The sequence below is a fragment of the Xenopus laevis genome, chromosome 3L, assembly GCF_017654675.1.
Source record: "Xenopus laevis strain J_2021 chromosome 3L, Xenopus_laevis_v10.1, whole genome shotgun sequence".
Lineage (NCBI taxonomy): Eukaryota > Metazoa > Chordata > Amphibia > Anura > Pipidae > Xenopus > Xenopus laevis.
In genome coordinates, this window is record NC_054375.1 from 51937185 (window position 1) to 51963445 (window position 26261).

At 34.3% G+C, this 26261-nt stretch overlaps 1 protein-coding gene across 2 annotated transcripts in view; it reads left to right on the top strand.

Moving 5' to 3' along the window:
- Positions 1–26261, top strand: part of htr4.L (5-hydroxytryptamine (serotonin) receptor 4, G protein-coupled L homeolog) — a 233178-nt gene that overhangs the window by 123629 nt on the left and 83288 nt on the right. For both annotated transcript variants that reach the window (XM_041586219.1, XM_041586218.1), the window contains exons 3-4: positions 21809–21934; positions 23226–23426. In XM_041586219.1, coding sequence (XP_041442153.1) covers positions 21809–21934; positions 23226–23426 — 327 coding nt within the window. The remainder of the gene's footprint in view (positions 1–21808; positions 21935–23225; positions 23427–26261) is intronic.

Genomic DNA, 26261 nt, shown 5'->3' on the forward strand with positions numbered 1-26261 from the left:
AAACCAACTAAATAATTTTCCTAAATAATTACATTGTCATCAAGCTCCATTTTTACTGACTGACCCAGTAAAATGTTGGCCAGGGGGCAACTTTCCACTGACTCAGCCCTTGGTCCATCAAAATCTATTTCATCTTTATGGCTCCATTACCATTTGCAGCTTTGTGATTCCTTCCAGATACAAGTTAGATGAAGCTTATACAGGTATAGAATCTGTTATCCGGAAACCCGGAAAGCTGTGAATTACAGGACGGCTGTCTCCTATAGACTCCATTTTATCTAAACAATCCAAATTATTAAAAATTTCCCTTTTCTCTGTAATAATAAAACAGTACCTTGTACTTGATCCAAACTAAGACATAGTTAATCCTTATTGGAGGCAAAACGAGACTAATGGATGGATGGATTTCTAGTATCAGTATGTAGTATGTCTATGAGACAGATGGACAGGTACAGAAGTTATGGTGATCAAAATTATGGAAACATCCATTATCCGGAAAACCCAAGGTCCTGAGCAGTCTGGATAACAGGTCCCATACCTGTATAGAGAATAAATATCTAGTCTCCACCCTCATTCCTATTCTGATTAAGAAAATGTGCTAATCTTTTTTCCTAACACTTTAAATTCCTAGGGACTGCAGACACTTTGGTAACTGAGCATCTTCATCTGCTCTGTTAGCAGAACTTCAGTGAAAGGTACCTCTGTGTGTAATGAAGGCATCCACATGTAATAAACACAGACAACCACTTCATTAATAATTTATTTTCTCTCAAATACACCGGATAAGATTTAAGTATTAGTGGGATTACAATACATATGCATAAGAGTCAGAGGTGTTTATTCATGCAAGGCTCAGATTATGCACCCCGAGTCAGCAGCATAGGCTATTTTGGGGTTTTAGAACCTTTAGGGAGGAGCAACAGTTGACAATTCTTGATTTAGACACTTCTATGAATAATAATCATTTTAAGAGTCAGCCTTCTGTATTCTGCAGCAAAAAAGCTTTAGGGGCAAATGGTTCACTATCTTGAAATCAATTTCTGTTCAATTTAGTGGCATTCAGTACTGAGTAAGCCTTTAAAATGCATGTAAAGGGTATAATAATAGCTTTGGTGAAAGAAGAAAAGAATGTGCAGAACAGCTGGATTCAAAGAATAATGTCTTATTGAAAGCCCACAATGTAGTTTTGGTTAGAGCGGATGAGTATTATAGTAAATGCTGTCATACAGTATAACACTTGTCACCAACAGATTTTTCTCATACATATTTGAAATCCCCTCTTGAAAAGAAGACTACATCCCACAATAATAAACAAGGTTATTTCCCTCTGACAAACACATGCTGAGGATGTTTTCTTTCTAAAACATGCCTAGTATTGCTGAGACTACAGATTGTCCTACAGTTGTATTATCAGTAGTCTGCATAAATATGTCGAAGTATAAACTCATCATTCTAAAAGAAAAATATCCTTTAATTTAAAGGAAATATTTACTGTTTAAGATTTGTGGATACCAGTTGTATTTCTCTGTATAGCTTCTGTATAGCTTTGTTTAATCCTTTGCCTGTAATATAAAAGGGTGAAAGAGAGCATTATAGAAGTCAACAAAAACTCTTGAAAAATTAGCATTTTTGCAACCTTGGAAACAAATCACTAACATTCTGTACCAAACATTTGAAACTAACATTTGTATCAAACTTTGGACAAACTGTTCCATATTGAAATTAATGGGGCAATGAAATTGATGTTTGCCTGCATCTAGTAACCTATGGCAACCAATCAGATGTTTGTTTTCATACAGCTGATCAGTATTTCTAGGAAATAGGACTTTCTTTAACTAATCCTAGTAACTTATTTTTATATATATATATATATATATATATATATATATATATATATATATATATATATATATATATATATATATAAATATATATATATATATATATATATATATATACTTATATATAGTATATATAGTGAATAAAGTACCCCCTCTTGTAAAATATAAGGCTATTATAAGTTACAGAGGCTTTTTATGACCATACAAGTCATGGAACTCCGAGGTAACTTCTAATATCCTCATATTTTGCAACAGGGGGTACTTTATTTATTATAATACACAAGTTTCAGTGAGTCATGTGACAGAAATGACATCAGAACTCACCGTTTATAACTGATGACATCAGAATTCACCATTTATATGGATATAATTTACAAGATATTCATGGCTTTTGTGTATTTTATATATATATATATATATATAGTATATATATATATATATATATATATATATATAGTATATATATAGTATATATATATATAGGAAACTATTAAGACAATAGTTTCTTCTTGTATTTCCTTTGAGCATGAATACCTTTACTAGATATAAGAACCCAATATAGGCAGCACATTTAACATTAACTCAACATTTAGAACACTGCAGCGATAAAAACATTTTTACTAAAATATTTATTCCTTCACCAGTGCCTACACCATATCAGGGATCCCCAAACTTTTTCACCTGTAAACTAGATTCAGATGTAAAAATAGTTGGAGAGCAACGCAAGCAAGAAAAATGTTCCTTGGTGGTGCAAAATAAGTGCTGTGATTGGCTATTTGGTAGCCCCTATGAGGGCTGGCAGCCTATTGGAGGCTCTGTTTGTCAGTAAATCTGGTTTTTATGCATCCAAAACTTGCCTTCTAGCCAGGAATTAAAAAATAAGAATCTTTTTTTGAGACCACTGGGAGCAACATCCAAGGGGTTAGTGAGCAACATGAGCCACTGTTTGGGGATCACTGCTTTATGTAGATTACTAATTGACTAATGACTTTTTTTTTAGATATACTTGCTTTACATGTTATATAAATGTTTCTACCAGTTGTGGCTTATTTCACCTCTACTCTAAAGGTCCTGAGTGGTAGATTCAGTTTATTACCTACCGGTTCTCGTTCATGGGGACAAGGGGGCCTCTTCTAGTTTTTATGCACTTTTAGGGGCATATTAATCAAGGGTCGAATTTCGAATTGAAAAAACTTTGAAATTCGAATTCAAAAAGACCAAACAAAGTTTTTTTTTGGTTGAATATGTCAGTTTTCAATCAAATAGGTCTGTATTTGGCCGAATTCGAATCGTTTGAATTTAAGGAATATCGCATTTGATCAAATTCGATTCAAAGTTTTAAAAAAAAAAAAGTCAACCAATTGACTCCAAATAGGTTCTAGGATGTCCCCCATAGACTAAAACAGCAATTCTGCAGGTTTTAGATGGTGAATGGTCGAAGTCGAATTTTTAAAGAGACAGTACATGATAAATTTTGATATTCAAATTTTCTATTTTTTTACAAATTCGAATCGAATTTGGACTATTTCCTAGTTGAAGTACACAAAAAATAGCTCAAAATTTGAATTTTTTTCATTCGAAAATTCACCTTGACCTTTGATAAATCTGTGTATGTGTGGTTTTCAATTTGAATTAAGTTCTATTTGCTATTGGTATTATATGTGGCTTATCATAGTTTGATGATATATTAAGCACAACAATTATCCTCTTTAGCCCATTATTAATAAAGGGAACCCGGTTCTTGTTCATTCTGTTCTATTTTCAATACGTCAGAAATACATTTTACAAGATGAAAGCAAGTACTAATAGATTATTAATGTTTTCCTTGTGTTACACTGCTATTTTTTTTACCAATTGAAGAAATTATGAGTTGAATTTACATATCATTACTTATGTATATTTCCAACCAAACCAAAATATTGTTTGCAGCACAAAACAAATCTAGGGGACATATTTATATTTAATTGGAGTTAGACTACACCATATATCGCTCACATTAAAACTTCACACTACAAACAAAAAATGTTTATTTATCAAGCTGTGTAATGAATATAAAGCTCAGTGTAAAATTACAGTGTAAAAAGCTGGGAATGTCTTCTCTGTCTGAATTTTTACCATTCATTTTAAAATGAGGTGTGGTAAAATTATAGTTTAAAGTTGTAGAATAGTGATGGGCGAATTTAGGGCGCTTTGCCGAAAAAGTCACGAATTTCCAGTGAAATTTGCAAAATGCCCAAAAATTTGCGAAACTGCGCCAGCATCTCTTTGTTGATGCCAGTGTCCGTTTTTTTATACGCCGGTGCACATTCGCAAGCGAATGGCAATACACAAAAATGGTACCGTACACTGGATACGATTACATATTTGTGTGCAGTAAAGGGGAAGGTATTCAATCTTATAATTGAATACTGATTTTCTTTTAAAATGTCTCAAATTTAAAGCCGAGACAAAACAAAGTATTACATAAAAATGGAAATAGAAATGGCAGAAGGAGCTATTTCTCACATTTAACTTTTCACATCCAAATATTATATCAGTAAAGCATTTGTATATTCACAGCATTTAACAGATCCTTAAAAAAGGTAGAAGCCACATGAGCTGCCATGGAAGTCTGTTTCAGATGTCCAAAGTGTTTAAGCCACCCATTTGACATTTAATAAGTATAAATGATTCAAAGGGAGCACACCCAGTCACAATAAAGCTAGGTGTAATCCTACAGGCACTCCTCAGTAGAGTTACCACAATATAATATCCACAGAAAAAAAAGATGAGGATCACACTCACAGAAAAAGGTAATTTATTTTACATGAAGCTTACAAAAAATAAATAAATAAAACAATGGCCAACGAGATCATCATCAGGGGTAAATCCCCTGATGAAGACCTTGTTGGTCGAAACGTATAGGGCCACTACTTGGGGCCATCATTTGACATTTTACTCTGTAAAAATAAGGCTGCTGAGTAATTAGTCAGTTAAATTAGTAATATTTTGTTAAAGGGACAATATATATATATATATATATATATATATATATATATATATATATATACAGTACCTTTTTCAACATGAGCAAAACATGAAGTAGAATTTCAGCTAAAGAAATTCTTTTAATTCATAAAATGTTCATATTTTGTATATATACTAAAATATATACATATGATATATTCTGCTCTCTCAGTATTACTATCTTATTTTATTTTATCTGTCTTTTTAATTATCATTGATTACATTACATTAATATTTTTAAATGGACATAACAAAAATGTGCCAGTGCATTATACCCTTTTAAATATAGGAGCAATGTACTGTAAAAAGTTGTGTTTTGGGCTGATTTATTGAAAAATTTCCAAATACTCTGCTGTCTACTTTCCCAAGTGCTGATGGTCCACTCAGCTTACTGAACTGTATAATAAGAACCAATCAGCAGCTAGGCTGACCTGATGGAGAACTGAAGCCTATGAGACTGCAGGGCTATACAGTAATTGGCTATCCCCCTCCTACTGTGCTTTTGGCAGAGACTATTAAAACATGCCGACTCCTCAGGTGAAACAAGTACAGGGACCACAGCAGATACGGGGAGCTCCAATAAAGGGGCCATTTTTAATGATAATGATCTTTGTAGCCCAGAGTAAAACCTACACTATATAGTATTCATTATTGCCTACAAGATTAGGGGGATGTTCAGCTATGCTATGTCTTCTTTACCACAAGCCAGTATTTAGCCTAGGGCCTTTCTTGCATATCCCGTATTGATAAGGTGCCTTTTAATGTAACTTTCTGACCTAGGTTTACATGGTGCCAATAAACAACTAGAAACTAAGAAATGTAAAATCTACAACTTTGGTTGGTTGGTTAATTTATATCTGCATTGGGGATTTTACATTGCATTGAACATTGGTACTTTGTAATGTTTTGCTCATATTTCATTTAACATCTTTATTTAAGCAGTATGGAAGCCCCCACTCCTACTTTAGTGATGACACTTGATGTATGAAAGTTGTAAGAATAAGGTTCGCTTTCTGTCAAAGCTTTTAATTATTTCCACTGGATAATGCAGTTTTAATAAATGTATTTTATGAAATCTATGGATGTCAATTATGAAGAGAAATTTCTCGCATATGTGCTATCCCTAGAGCTCTAGTTTAGCAGTATTAGGAATGTAGTATCTGGACGCCGGCTGTGTAACAGACTCCTGTGAGAACCCAATACTCACTTTCCCTGTCTGAACAGGATGTGAGAAACCAAAGCTTGCCTTTCCTAACCGACTGCCATTTATATGCTGTTTATCATAAATTCAGTATGATATGAGACATAGGTGGCTATTGAGAGAAAGGCAAAGAAAATGGACCTGCACTGAATAACAGGCTATTTATATATAATTGGAGTAGAATGCTACACAAAAACTCATTCATTCTCACAATTTTTTTTAGAATACAAATTCTTTACCGGGCTATATAATATTCAACAAAATACAATCATTGAATTACTCCATGTTACACTGGAACCTAAAACATAGGGGTTCCTGAGAACTCTTATGACAATATGAAATAGATTATATGTCTATGCAAACTATGTCAAGTTGAAATACATCTCTCTTAAACTGAATAAGACTTTAATATCATTTCACATTTTAACCACTAGCCATTCTTCTTCTAGAAAATACTAATGTCTTCATCTGAATGAACACTTCACACCTCTTTATAGAAACTGATGTATTTTTCTATACATGACAGTTCCAAAATGCATAAATTGTGTCTGTGGTCAAGTAAGAGAACCTAAAACCATGGGGTACCCAAGGACCTCAGGCTTGAGGGACTCTTCAGCCTATAGTAACCCTATATCACCTTGGTCTGTGATTTAATTACTCAGCCACTGCCAGGTCAGGGTACGTACTTTATGGAGCCCATTTATTAAACATGAATTTTTTCTGGTTGAGGTTTTTAGGTTGAAAAAAATTTGGATTTTTAGAGATTTATCATACCCTCATGTTGCTAAAAATCCAAATCCAAAAATACGCCATTTCAAACCTGTCAAGGTCATGTAGAAGTCAATGGCAGATGTCCCTGAAGTTGTTTCTTGAAATTGTGATCTGTGCTGGTTAATCTGAAAAATTCTGGCTTGCGTTTTCACAGCAAAAACTGGAGTGATTGGGGTCAATCATACAATAAGAATTGATGCTTGATTTTGTAGCAACGTTTTGTCGCTCTGTTTTTTTTAGAAAAATTATTGATAAACGAGTTAAAATCGTGGAAGGGAGTTTGGTCGGATTTCATTAAAAAATAAGATTAATTCAAGTTTTAGCAAATGTGTCACTATGTATTAGATGGAAGAACAGAAGGGTTATACCTGGAACAATAGGCTTGTAGTGATGTCAATATTTGGGAAGCTTCAAAACTTGTTAAAAGATTTTCATAATAAATGACACAGCCTCTAATATAAATTTATGCTGTATGCTCACAGAACACCTGGATGCTAAAAAGACCAAAACATCATTAGACTTCTGAATTAATAAAATCATGTAAAACACCTCTCATATCTGTCACTGTCATAATATTGACAAATGTACATTTCATTGCATAACCATAGAGATGGATTGGGTGCAAAAGATGTACTTAGCATTAATGAGACCAGTGAATGAATGAATGAGATACTGCATTGTATGTGCGGGCCCCAACAGTGCCCACTTCCATGTGCTTGATTTGGTAGGGGTCAGTACAGAATCACAAATTTTTATCCCTAAATCCTAACTCGCACTCAGAACATATAGCCGACACAACCAATAACAGTAACAGAATTTCCTGTTCTTTGCGCTTTCTCAACTAGTGACATATTCATGGAATGTAGACCCTAATTCATTAATAGGTGCAGAAGAGTCATTTTAGGGAGAGGGATTAGTGAATTGTTGATTGCTGTTGTTGGATCTCCTTTCTTCTAATCTCAATGGATGCACTCATATCTGCTGGAAGGGCCTTTTGTGAAACAAAGAATTTAGAGAGTTTATTGCATGGTCCTCCTGAAGGATGTCATGTCCTAAATGCCATTAAATAGCAGGCATTGTCATGTACAAATAACATTACTAAGACCGCAAAGTTTAGTTCATAAAGAAGTTGTTTATGCAGCATTGTATCAAGCATTTTGGCAAAATATAATCACATGTACTTCAACACCACTGCCCAACTTCCTGCTGACTTCATCATAAAAAAGCAAAAACATTTGAGATGATCTGTCCGTCATAATGCCATGCTGATTACTACTTATAATGCCATTCTCCACAACAGTATCTTGAACATGATCCCATAAGAAACTTTAAAATAACTTGACAACCACAGATGTCAAATGTACAGACCTATAATTGCACAACTGAGACTGTAATCCCTTTTGAAAATTGTCTCTAATCCATAGGAACCATACCACATAAAATTATGTTTGCGAATTGGTGACCTGGCGAAAACCGAACTTGTAGTACTCAAGAGTGTAGTCCTTCAAGTCCCGAAGCCCTGTTCACATTAGGCAAACATTTAAGTTTCATATCCTATATCAGAGACTGACTTGATTCAGCTGAGCCATCTGTACCACTACAGAGTGAGTCATTAAACTCTATGGCACACATCTATGAAAAGAAATGAATAGTCATGGGCGAATTTGAGCCATTTTACTTCACTGAAAATTCTTGAAATGGTGAAAATTTGTGAAAATGCATTTGTCTATAGACGACAACATTTTATTTTTATTAGTAAAAATTTCTTTTGACGCACAACAATTTTTTATTCTATGTGCATCTTCACTTTGTGAAAATGTTTGATCTTCACTAGAAATGATGGCATATATTTACACATTTGCTCTTTCAGGGTCCGTTAATAAGAAATTATTTTAATTTCAAAGAAAGCCACAGTCTTAACCCAAATCTTTTTACCATCTATATTTAAAAATGTGGGATTAGTCTGTAAATCAGTCAGCTCCTCATTTTCTATCTTTGCCTTCTTCATTGCCTTTTTATACTTGTAGCATTTATATTCTTTAAAATAAGTGTCTCCTCCTGTCTTTAAATCCTTTTTAAGTATTTTGAGTAGTCATTTAAAATTCAAATCAAGTGATAACTACATATCAATCCATTATTTTCACATAATCCCTTGATAAATGTGATACTTTTGTACCTATATTTTGCAAAAAAGATCAACAAATGCATTCCCACATTTGATATGCTTATAGACATGGCTAATCATTGCATAAAGTCCATACAGTTTCTGTTTACAATAACCCAGTATTCCCAGTAGCATCCTGTTTCTCAGATTGTTGCTGGAGTGTTGAAAAATAGCTAATGATATTTAATAAATCCTGCCTAACCGTGAAAGAGATATAATATTCTCACGCTGCAAAATGAAAAGAGGAGGCATACAGCTGGGCAGGGAAACTGGAGAATCTTCGTTTAAACTAATTAGGGGCTAATATAGGCTGGCATGGTGAACCACTAGGGAGAGGGATTAGTGAATTGTCAGTACATTATAATTGGTCTGAAAATGCATTGTGAGATGCAAGTGCCCCTAGAGCCATATGTTTGACATACTGTTTTGGTTTTGAACACATTTAGAACAATCTTGAAAAGTTACTGAAAACACTTGCAACTACATTTTATATTGCAAAGTCACTTTTTTAAATTTTATTAGGAGCAAACTACTCTCTACTCTCTCTACTGTTGAATTTGTGGTTTTGCAAAATCTTCATTACATTTACACAAATGAAAACTCATTCTCAAGAAAACTTATATTTGTGCATATTTTTTTCTATAATATTCTATACCTTTTTTCTACAACACAGTTTGAAAAGTATTCGGTAACCAAGACTTTTCACCTGTCTCCGACAAAATAACTCACCTCTGTTTAGCGAATTCTTCATCTGTTTTGATCTGTTTTGAGGACAGAATTTTTAGATATTTGCATGAAATGCAAACTCAAACATGAAACTGGTCAGCAACAGGCACAAATGCACACAAATGCATACTGTGTATGTTTTACTTCTTGCAGAATAGGTACATCAATAAATTACTATAACAATTTGAAAATTTCAACCTTTTTGTGCTAAATAAAATAATTTTGTAAACGTGATTAGTGATGGGGCGAATTTGGGCCGTTTCCCTTTGCCGAATAATTTGCAAATTTCCGGTGAAATTCACGAAATGGCAAAATATTTGTGAAACGGTGCTGGATTCTCGTTTTTCGTGGCAGTTTTGCGAACTTATTCGCCCATCATCACCATCATCACCAACAGGAAAATGACTGGTAGACACACCCATCACATTGATTATAGATGGTATTGCACATTAATATTTACAAAACATCTATCTTGGGACAAAACCCACAGTTCTTATTTCTTAAAAACAAAATGTTTCCATGAACATAATTCATGCAGGTTTGCTCATCATAACTAACTTCCATTTAGGGATGAAAGAAGTAATACTGGTTTTAAATATGCAGCTTGATCTGCGTTCGAGTGTGAGAAGGTTCTGTTACAATATTCCCTGGAATCTTTTGTTACCTTTGTTGAAGTATTAGTGATCTGTAAACTGTTGTTTTGCAGTCTTTAGTTAATAGAAGGACAGATCAAGCTACATGACGAGACTTCTCTAGCACTTTAGGGAATCGAAATTTGCATAAACGATTTCTGAGGTTTCAAAAAATCAATGCTTTTTTATTACACCTTTATCCGGTTATCCTAAATCTGAATAAGGAAGTTTGATGTCTGGTACACATTGGTGAACAATACCACATCTTATTCTAGGAAGATTGTAAATCCACATAATTCCCATCAATAAATTATCTAGTACTTAGGGAAGTGGCTGTTTAATGACAGACAATTTCAAAACCAGTATGGGCAGGAAAAGGCCTCTTGTTTAATTAAATGTACTTTCCCCATCGGCTTGCCAGATCAGTTGTTTTATGATTAACCTAACTGTATAATAGGAAATTGCCTAACGACAACTACGTATGTGACACAACACTTGCATTTAGTTTTCTCTAGCATTGGTTATGTCATGATTTAAGAACTGTTGAAGTGCAGCTGACATAAATCCTGATGTAATTAGATGTGGTAAGAGAAAAGCTTCAGTATTCTCACACTTTAAGCATGAAATAAATGATCCCAAATTACATGTAACTCTGTTAAACACGATTCTTCAAAATACTAGTGCTTCATATTTTTTATTTTATGGGAGAGCTAGTCCGAAAGAGCACAGAGGCAAATCATGTTTTCCTTTCAATCTGTGGAATTGGTGTGTTTGTGTTACACAAATAGAATATATATATATATATATATATATATATATATATATATATATATAAAACTTTCACAAAAGAGCCGCACTCTCAGGGCTTAAAAGATTATAGATAGCTTTAATGCAGGTTACAGACTAACGTTTCGGCCCAACGAGGCCTTTCTCAAAGTGCTGAAGTGCTGACATAGTATTAAAACGAGCCTTATATCTATGTACTGGCGGGAAAAACGGCAGTCACAACTATGACGTGAGAACTAAGCGACTGCCTATTAAATACATCACATTAAGTACATGCAAGCATCGGTGTGGGTGTGATGATAGCACTATTTGGTTTACTAGAAGGGAGAGTCAGGATACTACACCACCTTTGAAGATGTAGTTGAACATAATGTTTAATGTTTGTCTATTTTATTTTATCTTAATAATGTAGGGATTATCATAATTTGGTAGCAACACAAGTGGGGATAAGTGGTAACGTCAGTGGAGGGTTAAGACTTTATGGGACATTTAGTATTCTACGGAGAGTGGACACTAGGAGCGGGGATATACACACAGCATTATTTGGGGATGATTTTACACTTATTAATACTGGGGTGTTATTTATTTTGCAGAATATATTTAATGTAGGGATATTGTTAAAACAAGTTTGGGGTTTTAAAGGGGTAACATTCACCTGAGGGATCGTTAACACACAGGATTTTAACACGTTCGCATACAGGAGTATCATATGACACTGCAGCCTCACATTAAGTTTAAATACTAACAGTAGCTTATATATTAAATATGTAATTTTATAATAGCATTGTATGTGTAGTTCAGCAACAGCAAGGTATGTGGATAATGTGATACCATAAGGCATATAACGTTAGAATGTAGTGTTGGAGCCTAATAGCTGGTGATAGTAGCATCAATAGTTCTATTGGGGTGTATATAACGAATTGAATAGGAGCTAGGACACGGACAAGGAGGCCTGTAATATCATATTCAAAGGAAGTCACATTAGTAACATTTGAAACATATTATGTTCACTTAGGTTAACTACATATTGTTACTTAATGATTTGTTTTTAACTCTTTTATTGATAATCAAGTATCTGAGTAAATTGAAGAGTGTGAAGTGATAACACCACAGATTGATTTATGTATACATTTTAATGTCAAGGTTTTTTAATATTTATGTACTTAATGTGATGTATTTAATAGGCAGTCGCTTAGTTCTCACGTCATAGTTGTGACTGCTGTTTTTCCCGCCAGTACATAGATATAAGGCTCGTTTTAATACTATGTCAGCACTTTGAGAAAGGCCTCGTTGGGCCAAAACGTTAGTCTGTAACCTGCATTAAACCTATCTATAATCTTTTAAGCCCTGAGAGTGCAGCTCTTTTGTGAAAGTTTTGGATGAATTATGGATTCTGCACCCAGGCAAACTAACTTTATTTTTCAAGCGTGCCGGCATTTTGGTGGACTATATATATATATATATATATATATATATATATAAATCCATAATTAATCCAAAACTTTCACATATATACATATATTTAGAAGTTCAGATAGGGTTTATGGATAGTTTCTATATACTCTCAACTGAATGAGCTTGTGTCAAAAAAGGGGGAGGTATATTTTCATTTTAATGGGAGTCATTTATGATTGTTTCTTGGGAAAAAAATACTGGTCTACTCAAAGTATTATCATTTTCCTAAATTAAAAACATTGGCATCAAGCATAATATTTATGGCCAAGCAACACCCTAGTATAAGTGTTATCCAGAATGCTCGGAACCTTTCCGGACAATGGATCTTTTTGTAATTTGGATCTTCATACCTTAAGTCTATTAAAAATTATTTTAAACTTAAAATAAACCCAATCACATTGTTCTGCCTCCAATAAGTAGTCATTATATCTCACTCTGGAACAAGTAAAAGGTACTGTTTTATTATTACATAGAAATTGAAAAATCAGTTTGGAATTATTTGAATAAAATGGAGTTTATGGGAGATGGCATTCCCGTAATTTGGAAGCTTTATGGATGATGGGTTTCCAGAATAACCGATTCCATGCCTGTAGGAGACACGATGGTTCAATAAGAATAAGAAAAAAATCCGGAAAAAAGTTTATTTTGCCAAAAGCTGTGCAGATCATATGCATTTACTTGTGCAATCAGAACTTTGATTTAGGTTTGTCAGGTCACTTAAATAACAGTTTCACCTAAAGCTGTTTCATAGTTACATAGTTAAATCGGGTTGAAAAAAGTCCATCAAGTTCAACTTCTCCAAATGAAACCCAGCATCCATAAATACACACACTGACACTGATCCCTCCATACCCTCACAAATTCTATATACCCATACCTATACTACCTATATACTACCTATACCTATATTTGTTGATTTTTTTTTATTGGAGGAAAAAACAAAAAATACTATATTTCTAACACAACCTATTGACAGTTCTGTTCCGACCAGCAAATGTACTGAAAATGATTAATAGCAGAATGTGTCTACTTCCTTGTATACAATATAATGACAAGTATGCAGAGATTCTATCTGTATATTTCATAGAACCAAATAAATCCTCCAGCGTGCTCATATATGTTGTTTTTCCAACCTTTCCCACTGTTGCTTGCTTAGGTTCATTAGTAACAGAACACTGCTCCAGTCAGGCCTGGTATCTCTTAGAAGCAATGTTTGCTTTATTCTGAGTTCATGGAGCTTGACGTTTGCCATTACCCCACTGCTATCCTAAAAACTCTTCCTCCCAAATCTTCACAGTCAGTTTCCATAAAGAACATGAATTATGGGCTTTCTGCTCTTATTCTTCAGCACAAGTGAAAACAACAAACAAAATTTAGTGATTAGTAAGTACTGTATTGTGATGAATATAAGCTAAAATGGTAACCCGTGCTGTAACAGGCTAATAGCATACCCGCCATTTTCCCCCATTGTATTTCTGCCTGCGAAAATACACCTGTCACTTACTTCCTCTGCATTGATTTGAATGTCAACAGCCTGTTTGAGTATTTTCACACTGAAATTCATACCCTGATGATGTAAACTTCTGGTGTATTATTAGCCTTATAGAACAAAAAAAAGTATTTACTCTGATCCTGACTTTCTTCTAATCATTTATGAGAGACTCGGAATGAGTTGAAAGGAAAGGTTGCAGCTCCCTGTAAAGAAAACTTTACTTGTTATCAAATAAGCATTAAACACATAACACTCAGTAACATACATATTTCAACCAGAATCATAAAGGCATTACATTAAAAATATATAGTGCTGCCTTGCTCTTAAGTATGGTTATTATAACACTATCATCCATGGCAATTATAAACTAGTTTTGACTTTGTCTCAAACCTACTACAGGTATAGGATCCCTTATCCGGAACCCAATATCCAGAAAGCTCCAAATTACGGAATGTCTATCTCCCATAGACTCATCCAAATAATCCAAAAAATGATTTCCTTTTTCTCTGTAATAATAAAACAGTGGCTTGTACTTGATCCCAACTAAGATATAATTAATCCTTATTGGAAGCAAAACCAGCCTATTGGGTTTATTTAATGTTTGAATGAATTTCTAGTAGAGTTAAGGCATGAAGACCCAAATTACGGAAAGATCCGTTATCCGGAAAACCCCAGGTCCCGAGCATTTTGGATAACAGGTCCCATACCTGTATTAAGAAATTAGATCCCAATAAACCCTTACAGCAACTGCTCACTTTATTTTGTGTTGCCTATGATCAGGCACCCACCCCATACTCTATAATAAATATTTACGTACTGTACCCAACTTTCTCCCAGCACTACTGTTTTCCCAAAAAAATAAAACATTTTCATTGACCGTTTTTCCCTAAGTGCCACTTAACATTACTTTGTTGTATGTGTAACGATTGGAAGACATTTAGATCACTAAAAGGAAATTTGGTAGAGAAAGTTGTTTGGAACTAAATAATCATTAAATAATTATCTTAGAAGAATGTAGAAAGTGTGTTCTAGTCATCCATACAAGAACAGGTTATTTACAATACCCCCTAACTCCAACACTACTGATGCCCAGCTATATTTTTCCCATATACTAATGTAACTATGGCTTCTTTCCATTTGCAGACTTATTTCCAACTCTAGTCTACATACCACAAATAAAGAGTTGCATCTTGCAATGTGTTCGGATCTGTTGGATGATAGAACAGAACCCTAAATGTAATTTATTTACATATGTTTGACACATAAAAACTCTGATTATTTTCAGAGAGTTAAAAAATTCACATCTCTGGTATTTTTTTTACAGAATTTGCCTGCCCTAGGCTTTCATGCAATGAGCATCCTGTAGAGTATACATTACATGGTAAGTGTTGTAGCCTAGATTTTCAACATTAACCCATGTAGCTATAGTTGGCCAGTAGTCAGTGTTTTATTTTTGATGACCCTGACCCTACATTTAAGACTTTTGACAAAGGAAACAGAATAGATCTAATTTAATTTCTGTTATTATTGTTTATATATGAGGCACCAAAATATTATGCAGTAATATACATCAGAGAAACGAAATAATGACACAATTTGATACACAAACACTAAAGACCTTGCTGGCTAGAACTTAAATCAGGACATTTATCAATGTTTTGTCTCTATAACTTTTTTACTTGCTTTTGCTTGATAAAAAATACAGTTATTATGTATAAAAGTACAGGAGAAATCTTCTGGTTTTATATTGGCCTAAGGAAAACCCACTTCTCAAGCATTCCAAATAACATCCTATACCTGTAATTAACTTGGCGAGCCAGGGTGTCCATGATCAGAGCTGGGTCAAGTAGCAGAGGCCAGACTCACAACCTGCATTTTCACATACTTGGACCCTCTACCCAAACCACAACTGACTAATGTGCAACCCCATGCGCTACCCACTGGCCACCATAAACCAGAAGGGATGTTGATGCAAACCAAAAGTGACATTATCAGAAGTTGGAAGGGGTAAAAAAAAGCTGAAAAAAAACATTAAAGGTAAAAAAAATTAGACCCACAACATCCAGATCCGCTGACACACCAACCTGCACCCATACCCACACCTGCAAGTCTTATCCGCAACTCATGGGTACACAATACAGTAGAAGAATACCAAGTGGTTTTGGTGGCTAAGGAAATACTGCTTTACCCATCATCTTGAGTGACCACACTACCCTCCCCCCCACCGGTTGGTCACTCACTAATACATGCTGTCTGCATGCTCTCCAACCATCACAGACAGTTCTATTTGTCTCCAGTTGCTAGTGACCAAGGCACATGCCTCTGATAAGATAGAATCAACTGCTGCACTTCATTCAGCACTTTGGTGTCACATAGGCATGTTCATCAAGTAGTACCACACAGCACATATGTGAATGACAAAAACACAGCACCTCATTAGTCACTCTATATGTGCTGCTATGATTGCAACCCACAAAAAATATCAACACACAACACATGTGACAATGATGAAACATTGCTGAAACACTCTGATAAAAACATATAATCATTGTAAGCGAAGACACAGAACAGTTACTACAAAAGCATATCAATGACTTCTAGTCATCTAAAAGGCAGATTCAAATGTATTTATTTTTGATGAACAATTTTTGCACTATTGTAGCAAAAATACAAGTATGAGAACTGGTATCCCAAATTCTTGGGACCTGGGGATTTCCGGATAATGGGTTTCTCTATAATTTGGGTCACCATATGTTATGCCTAATAAAAAAAATCATTGTTTTGCCTCCAATAAGGATTAATTACATCTTAGTTGGGATCAAGTACAAGGTACTGTTTTATTATTACAAAGAAAAAGGAAATATTTCTTTAAAGTTTGAATTATTATCTTAAAATGTAGTCTATAGGAAGTGGCCTTCCTATTATTCTGAGATTTCAAGCTGCTTTATAAGATGGAACTCTGCATTGCATATGCATGCCACTATCCTGAAGATTAGATAATTCACATTTATTTATTGCTTGATAAAAAATACAGTTATTATGGTATATTCTGGTATCCATTAAATATGTCCTTAATGGAAAAAGTGGCAAAAATAGAGGAGAAATCTTCTGGTTTTATATTGGCCTTAGAAAAACCCACATCTCAAGCATTCCAAATAACATCATATACCTGTAATTAACTTGGCCAGCCAGGGTGTCCATGATCAGAGCTGGGTCAAGTAGCAGAGGCCAGACTCACAACCTGCATTTTCACACACTTGGACCCTCTACCCAAACTACTGACTAATGTGCAACCACATGCCATAAACCAGAAGTGATGTTGATGCAAACCAAAAGTGACAGGGTCAGGGTCCTCAAAAATCACTTGTTGAAGGCTTTTATAAACAATTCAATGTACCATGTACAATCATAAGGAAACTCATTGCATGATGGCTTAAACAGAACCAAAATAAAAATATATACAGTAAATATGTTGCCACACAATTGGGACCAATCAATATATGCATGATGTGTAGAGATTGCAAAATATGTACTGATGGGTTTATGCCAGATATTAGAAGTCATTGAGAAAATCCATGATGGCTGAATGCTATTTTACTGGTCTAAACAGGTGCAAACATGATTTTATACCTAAAATGCACTATTTTTTCAGCATTCTTTAGTAAAAGTGCTGACAAATATCAGTTCTATGTCATAATAATTGTCATAAAACAAGTTTATATTTACTCTGGGCTCTTCTTGTCCTTTTACAAAATATTTTGGTGGAAATGTCCCTGACCACTGCAGAGTTGTATAAGAAGAATAAGAGCACATTGGTGTCATTGTACTTTCATAGATGAACCTCCAACTTAGTTAAGGTACAATTTGTAGAATAAGGAACAAAAGTGCTTATTAATCCCAATAGGTGTGAATGAGTAACCAACCAAGTGAATTCTAAAAATAAGCGGATTGTATAACTTTACTGAATATAATGCCATTTAGCTGCGCAAATTACCCTCAAAGAGAAGAGCACAAAAGGCTGGATTTAGAATGTGGTGAGTAATAAAAACATCTCTCTTATTATATGCATTGTTTTTATAAAATGGAATGGGTTTTTAACCACTTAATTGTCTGCATAGGAAATGGGTAATTCTACTGACTGGTAAACACAAAATTATAGACTTATTAAATAGAAACACACACCTGCTGATTTCAATTGTTCTAGCTATTTCAAAATAGGATGAGCTTTGGGACTGATTTAACATATTTTAAAGTTGAGTGCTTAGGGGGTTTCTGTATTGATATATGCCAGTAATTAAAGCAGCAGCATGCCAGATATATTAACAATGGAGTTCAAGCAATTGGGACCAAAACTACAGAAACACAAATAACTATAATCAAGCTGGAAATCATGTTTGAAAATGAATGCAAAACAAAATGATTTCTGATAAGACATTTTTATTCTGATTAACTCTGATCCTTTAAGTCCATCACAATGTTGTGTTCTGAAAAGTAAGACTTTAATTTTCTAATCATGGAAATGTTATTATCTACAGCCTTTACGGGCCAAGATAGGTGTTTTTTTTACATGTCCTTATAATATCTTGAATTGCCAATAATGTAAAACATGCAACTGGAGGTTTTTGGGACCATAAATAGAAAAATAATTTTATCTTAAGTTAGCTGACAAGACATTGTGGTCATTTACTGTATTCAGGGCAAGTGAAAAATGCAAAAAACAAGTGCAATCTACCTTTTATACACTTTGTGCCCTTCATGGAGGTGAATTTCAGTAGAACTCTATACTTCAAAATGGAGCTCAATCACCTTGCCCCATGAATACAGTGCTATGTGCACGTGGTACGGCTGTGTTCATAAGGAGAAAGGGAAGGCACATAGGTGTTCCTCCTACCCATCCCATAAACTTCACGTCAGTTAGACACACAAGTTAGGGAATGCCCTTTACACCTCACATTGGATTTTTTATTAAGCAAGAGGTGCAGAGCATAGCAAGACTCTAGCCACAACTGCTCTTTAAATGAACACTAATGGTCCCAGGGTCATGCTTTTGCATTCCTTAATACTCTTGCACTTTCATCCAAGATTTAAGTAAATGACGCCTTTTTAATTTTACCTAAACTACTGTTCAGTGATTTCCACTAGTTTAATAATTTAGTTAATTTAATAACTATACTTTTACAATTATGTAAAGCTTAAAAAGTTGCTTGTGAATTGGAATTTTTACCACTTTGGTTTACAGTGCTCTTCTAGTCAATATGTGTCAGGTAGGTGGGATTTTGGTTCTAGTTGTTAATTTAATTCATTGACAACAGAAATGAGCAAGGAAGAGAGTGTGGGGATAATAAGCACCTGAATGGTGGAATGAATCAGCTGCATAAAGCACGGGTGGTTGAAGTGAAAAGTCACATTCACAAAAGTATCAAGTCTGATATAAAGAGGAAAACAAATCATACACAGTTGAAGTGTTAACTTATGACTTTTTTATATGAAAAAGATGCCTTTGTACATATATGTGCTTTTATAATAAAGCAATTTCTATTTTATGCGTATTGTATCACATCAATATCATCTCTATTGTCAGGGGGATTGTAGCATGAATAGCTACTAACATGTACATATAAATAAGAACCCTTTAACTGAACACTTTAATTATTTGGGAAACTGGCATATCTTTTATAAGAAGGGCAAGTCCTTTAACATTCACTTCCCCCCATTGAATTCCTTCTCTCCTAGGCAAGGAAAGAGATTGTAATAAAGAAGAATGGGGTTCCCTAAAATCTTTTAAATATAGTAACATACCCATTAATCCCCTTACCATTCACCCATGGCTTATGTTTCCCCACGTGCCTGTGCAGAGCATCTCCTAACTTTTAGGAAGAAGATCCAGAGTAAGTTGTTGGGGAACCATGCTATTAGCCTAATGTCAAATTGATTAAAGAACTTTTCTCCCATAAAGCAAAGCAAGCACTAAATAAAATAAAAAGTGTGACCAGAAAATATTAAAACATAAAAATACTCCAAAGGGTTATGTGTCCATAAATTAAGGTGAATGGGAATATTACTGCAGTAGGCATGTCTAGAAATCCTTTATTTCTCAGAATTAGACCCTGAAAATAAAAAAAAACAAAAAACAACTACAATATTGTAAACTAATTAGCCAGCTGCAATACATAAACCATTGCACAGTGTAAAGGACTATGTTTGTCAGGATCTAATGTTAATCTCAACTATTTCACCTTACACTGTACTTGATGACAGTACTTCACAGGTACTTAGATATAGTTATGAGAACCATGAAATCCAGGCCAAAGGGTGCTGATCCCAGGACCTGAACCATTCTGTAACCTCAGCTGCGCTCTCATGCTGTGAACTGAAAATTAGAGCAAAGGGCTCAATCAAAAAGGGTTCTGTTTATAGGTCATTAAGATATGTCACTGTTTGTGAGAAACATTTCAGTGAGTAGATGAACCTCAGCAATAGGGGTCTGAAGATTTGCCTTCTGACTGTAAGTTTGTAGATACCCGTGACTTGCTGTATAAGGCCTTAGTTAAGGGACACGCATTAGCATGCCTTTTGTACATTCCAATAGATTTAGCTAACCACTGACTCTATGGATCACAGCTGTGCAACTAATGGATGTAGTGTGAGAACATGCTTAACTTCAATAGAAAGCATTTTACATTATTTTTAAACAATATAAATTGGTTTGGGGAATAGGCGCTGACTACAAGTGCCAAGTCTTTCTTCTTTGTTTGCTCATCTTGTTCATTTTATTCCTTCACTTTCCTTAAAGTGGGTTATGACATTATTTCATGAGAAATGATACATTGTTCTAACAATCACCTACAATTATTGACTTAACCTTCATTTAAAACAAAAACACCAATTTTTCATCTGTAGCAGAATCATAAAAAAAATGTATTTCAGTTGCTGCTTTTAGGACTAATTATATGTCCACCAAAGCATGGAAACCAGGCTGAAAATAAAATAAACCATTTAATCATATATCAACAACAGCATATATATATATATATATATATATATATATATATATATATATATATATATATATATATATATATATATATATATACACACACACACATATATTAGATAAGGTAGTGTATCTATAACTGTTTTGAAAAAAAAAAAAAAATATATATATATATATATATATATATATATATATATATACACAGTATATTAGATAAGATGTAGAGTGTAATATTTCAAAATGCGGTGCGCTCTCAAAAACATGTGATGTTATATAGTAATTCTCAATTTATATTTCTGTAGAAGGCAATATATCCTCTTTGATCTTCCCTTTGTACTCATTTACTTACAAGAACATCAGAATTATTCGATTATTAATAGACATCAGCTGTTCTTTATGCGTTTTTAAGTAATAAAATATTTTCAACCTGTATCAACCTGATATGAAGATATGAAAAACTGGGAGTTTGCATCTACCCTCCAAGGACCATCTTTTTTCGGTACAGATGAAGAATTAAGAGTTGACTAAATCGTATGGCTTTGATGTGAATTATTTTGTATCTTGTTAAATAAACCTCTCATCATGTCCTGTTTCAACAGATTCTTAGTTAAAAAAAAAAAAAAAAATTAATAGCGGGACATGATTTTTAATTGTAATTCTTGATGCATTCTTTGATCTTCTTTTAGATCGCTAGTTTCTATGGATATCTGTATATATTTTATTGGTCCTATTTTTTACAGATCAAATGAGGGATATGGAGTGGCGGCGAGGATTGTCCTCATTTCCTTTATCTCAGCAGTGATTCTGATGACCATTTTGGGGAACCTGTTAGTGATGGTGGCAGTATGTCGGGATAGACAGCTAAGGTCAGTATTAGTGTAAAGTACATGGGTTATGGTTACAGTTATTCATACACAAGGGAACTGATTTACTAACAGTTGTTACAATATTATTTGGTTAGTAACCCATGCCAAGCAATTAGCTTTGTTCTGCCAATTGGAAGAAAGAGCTTTGCCTTATAGTATATCATACATGAGTTGCATTCAGTTTCATTGTACTAACTGTACTATTTGTCAAAGGGACTCCGCCTTAATAAACTCATTAAACGTTTGTTATTGATACTCTTTAGAAAAAAGCAAAGCAAAACTGGTGCAAAGGTCAGAATACTTGAAGCTGTTGTTATGGCAGCTCTTGTAAATTAGTCCACCCCTACCTCATCCATGGATTAAGAAGGAAAGCAACGGGTAAAATTCATTTAACCAGATAAATAAGAAAATAGATCAAACTGAAGCTCCCTGTGCGTTTAACGTGTCTGACGCAAGCACATAGATACAATAACACTGAAAGATATGTTGCTTCTCTTCTAGTCAGTATTCAATTGAACACATTTTAAACACAAGATCAATGGCAAATACATTTGGCAAGCACAATCAATGAAATTTTGCTGAAATTCAAACTAGTAAGGCTGAACCAAGCTCTTTCAGTTCATGTTATATAGTCGCTGCAGAGAAGCTCTTTTTCTCTTCCTCAAAACCACCTTCTAGAGAAACTTGCCAGCTAATTAGAGTTTATGGCTTCCCTGTCATATTCTCGCTGCTTCGTTATATTAAAGACTTGACCCTGTCTCCAATATAAGAAAAATAAATCAAAAGCATTAGCTTTTAGCCTTTTGCTTCTGCTGAGTCTTTAAAGCTTGGCACAACTCAGAATTTTTATTGTAATTTACAATACAAAAGAGAAAATCACCTGCACTAAATAGTTGTGAGGACTGTAGTGCATTTATAAAGCATGTAGTGTTCTGTAACTTTTTTAACTTTGGGTGGTTTGAGTCATAGGAATGTTATAATAATGATGTCCAACAGATATCCTACCTTTCTACGTTCTCTCTAATCAGCCTGTGTGTTCCTGTGTCCAGAACAATTCCAAAACAACATTGCATGGGATTGATACAGTTTAAGTAGTTTCTCTATAGCTATATCACCAGTACCAGCTGTCATTGAAAACTTAAAATTTTAAAATGTAATCAGACCTTTAGTGTTTAAAATGTCCTTATAAATGTCAGCAATGTTATCTAAATCGCTCAGTACTTCACTTCAATCCAGCAGGTTTGCTTTTGGTGTTAAATGTAATACTGATTTCACTTTTTGTTTCATATAGGAAGATCAAGACTAATTATTTTATCGTGTCACTAGCATTTGCTGATCTGCTTGTATCAGTCCTGGTAATGCCCTTTGGAGCCATAGAACTGGTACAGGAAAAGTGGATATACGGGGAAATGTTCTGCTTAGTGCGCACATCACTTGACGTTCTCCTGACAACAGCCTCCATCCTTCATCTTTGTTGCATATCACTGGACAGGTATGAGCTCTTACTAATACATCCTCACTTAAGTATTGATTGTCATAACTTAGATTCATGACGAGCATGTTTGGCTCATGATTTTTACATATTATTAAAATTTAAACTATAAATGTCTTTTAAATTCAACCATTTCTCTAAGTAAAATCCTACCAAATCTCTATGTGATCCAGTAACCAGCAAAATGTAAAGAGCTGCCTCTGAAGGGAAAAAATCCTTCCTGACTTCAATGAGGCAATCAGAAAAGCCATTCTTTTTAACACGGTCCTAAAAATATTAATTTTAGTATCTAAAAAGACATTCAATCCAAGCTTGTCCAGATGGTCTGCACCCTTCATCAGCTTAGGCCTTTGTCTCTGGACTTTATTTTAATAATGTCCCTTTTGAGCAATGGAGACTGAAACTACACTGCATTTTTTGATGTGGCTTAGAATCACTTTACAAAGAGGAAGAATAAACTCCTGTGAATAGATGACCCTTTTAAAACATGGTAATACTGTGATGACCCTGGCTGCAGCTAATTGGCATTGCTTTACCAATATCATCCTCCATTAAAGAATGATCTTAGGTACAAGCAGCCTGCATATTTGAAATGCCAAGTTTGTAACCTTATATTAATTCAATCTGAATCACATCAGTCATTTAGCACCTTGGTTGTCAGTTTGTTAAGCTTCCCCTGCAAGGATGACAATTCCTGGATAGTTTCAAATCTTCTGCATAAATTGTTGTCATCAAACACAAATACTTCTATTAATATCATCTATCATATATATACTGTTGTTCTATTTATTACCTGCCTGTTGTTTAAGTACCATCGCCTATGTAAGTCACCTCTAATTTGCTGGCTCTACCCAGATAAAGTCAACATTTCACACAGAAACATTTTTTTAATGAACCAACACCCTCAAACCATATCTTTTTACTGTTTTTGTGCAAGACCAAGTGCAGAAATACATTTTAAATTGTTTGTGTTTGGTTGCCTTCTTGATTGCTGTTTTTTCTGCTTAACTTCCTTATGTTGGAGTTAAGCCATATAGGTGTGTCCTTGTAAGTATACATAACTATAACGCATACACAGTACTTACAGTGCACAAATCTACACGCAGGGAGGAAAAGTATTTTAAGAAAACAAGAAATAGGTATAAATAGCTTAAGTGCCATATGGTAAGAGACGCAGTAGAAAGGAGGTTCATGCTTCATAGAGTTTACAGTCAAAGAGGTTTCCTACATTAGGAACAGTAATGGTTAATATTTCGAAGGACAACCACGTCAGTGTTTTAAGAAGACAAAATCTGAAGCTTATATGATAATGTAATAAAAAAAAATCTTAAGGTTTACCAACATCTAGTAACTCAATTAGATGTGTCTTTAATCAGTTAAATAAATAATGCCATCCACTGATTGGTTGCCATAGGTAACTTACTATACAAGTCAAAGTTTTTAAACTGTTTATTACATTATCCATCATGTGTTTGTTGACTGTATATGGCTATGTTTTATGTCACATCTATCTAGATCAAAAATATATCAGACTATATTATGACTGTGAGTCCATTAAGACTTACCACAGAGGACCATGTACAACAGCACTATGCCATACATCATGCACCCTTAGGGGCACATTTACTTAGCTCGAGTGAAGGAATAGAATGAAAAATACTTCGAATTTCAAAGTGTTTTATTGACTACTTCAACCATCGAATTGGCTACTTCAACCTTCGACTACGAACGATTCGAACTAAAAATCATTCGACTATTCGACCATTCGATAGTCAAAGTACTGTCTCTTTAAAAAAACTTCGACCCCCTACTTCGCCACCTAAAACCTACCGAGCATCAATGTTAGCCTATGGGGAAGGTCCCCATAGGCTTTCCTAAGGTTTTTATGATTGAAGGGATTTCGTTCGATCGATGGATTAAAATCCTTCGATCGTTCGATCTAATGATATTCGAAGTCGAAGGATTTTACTTTGACGGTCGAATATCAAGGGTTAATTAACCCTCGATATTCGACCCATAGTAAATGTGCCCCTTCATTTCCACTATTAAGCAACTATTTTGTAATTCACTCAGTACCTGCAAATTTGCTTTTAAGTAAGAGTTTAGTATTTCGTTTCTGCTGCTTTCCCTAAATAGCCAAGAATTTAGCTATGCTGCAGTGAGTGATAATGTGTGCTTGCTGTATACATTAGCATTTAGATTCACTAAACTATTCAGTTTGAAAATAGAGTCCAAGTTTCTGCCCTTTTTTATATTTGTATATATTTATTTATTGTTGTTTTCCTATGAACCTTTTGAAATCCCTGTTCTGCTGTTGCATCACAATGTAATAATTTAAAATCACGTAGTATATGCTCTGCTCAAAAGAAAACAAGAACAATGTTTTTACCCCTTCAATGCCAGCAACATAGAATGTACATCATTGACAAGAAAGTGCCAATTGTGTGACATCTAGCAACATTAGATTCTAGAGCAGTTGCTGTCAGGAAATGGATTAAAGGACCAGTAATCACATGCAATGAAACTGCCCTCAAAGCATTTACACATAGCAAATGTTCACATAGTAAAAGCTTATTTTGAAGTTCTGATGTGAAAAGTGGTGTAATAAAAACCATGATGGTGTAATGAGACCAGTCTTTTTTTATTTACTTATTATTATATCTGTTACTTGAACTCTACTTTTTTATAGTAAATTCACCTTAGAGCCTTTAATTGCATGAATTAAATTAATAAAATTCTTATTCTTTATGACTTTCCTGATAGAAATCTTTACATTGGGAACAATAGCATTCCACTGCTTTCACCTAGCACCCAGTTTCTGAGAAAAGAGCCAAT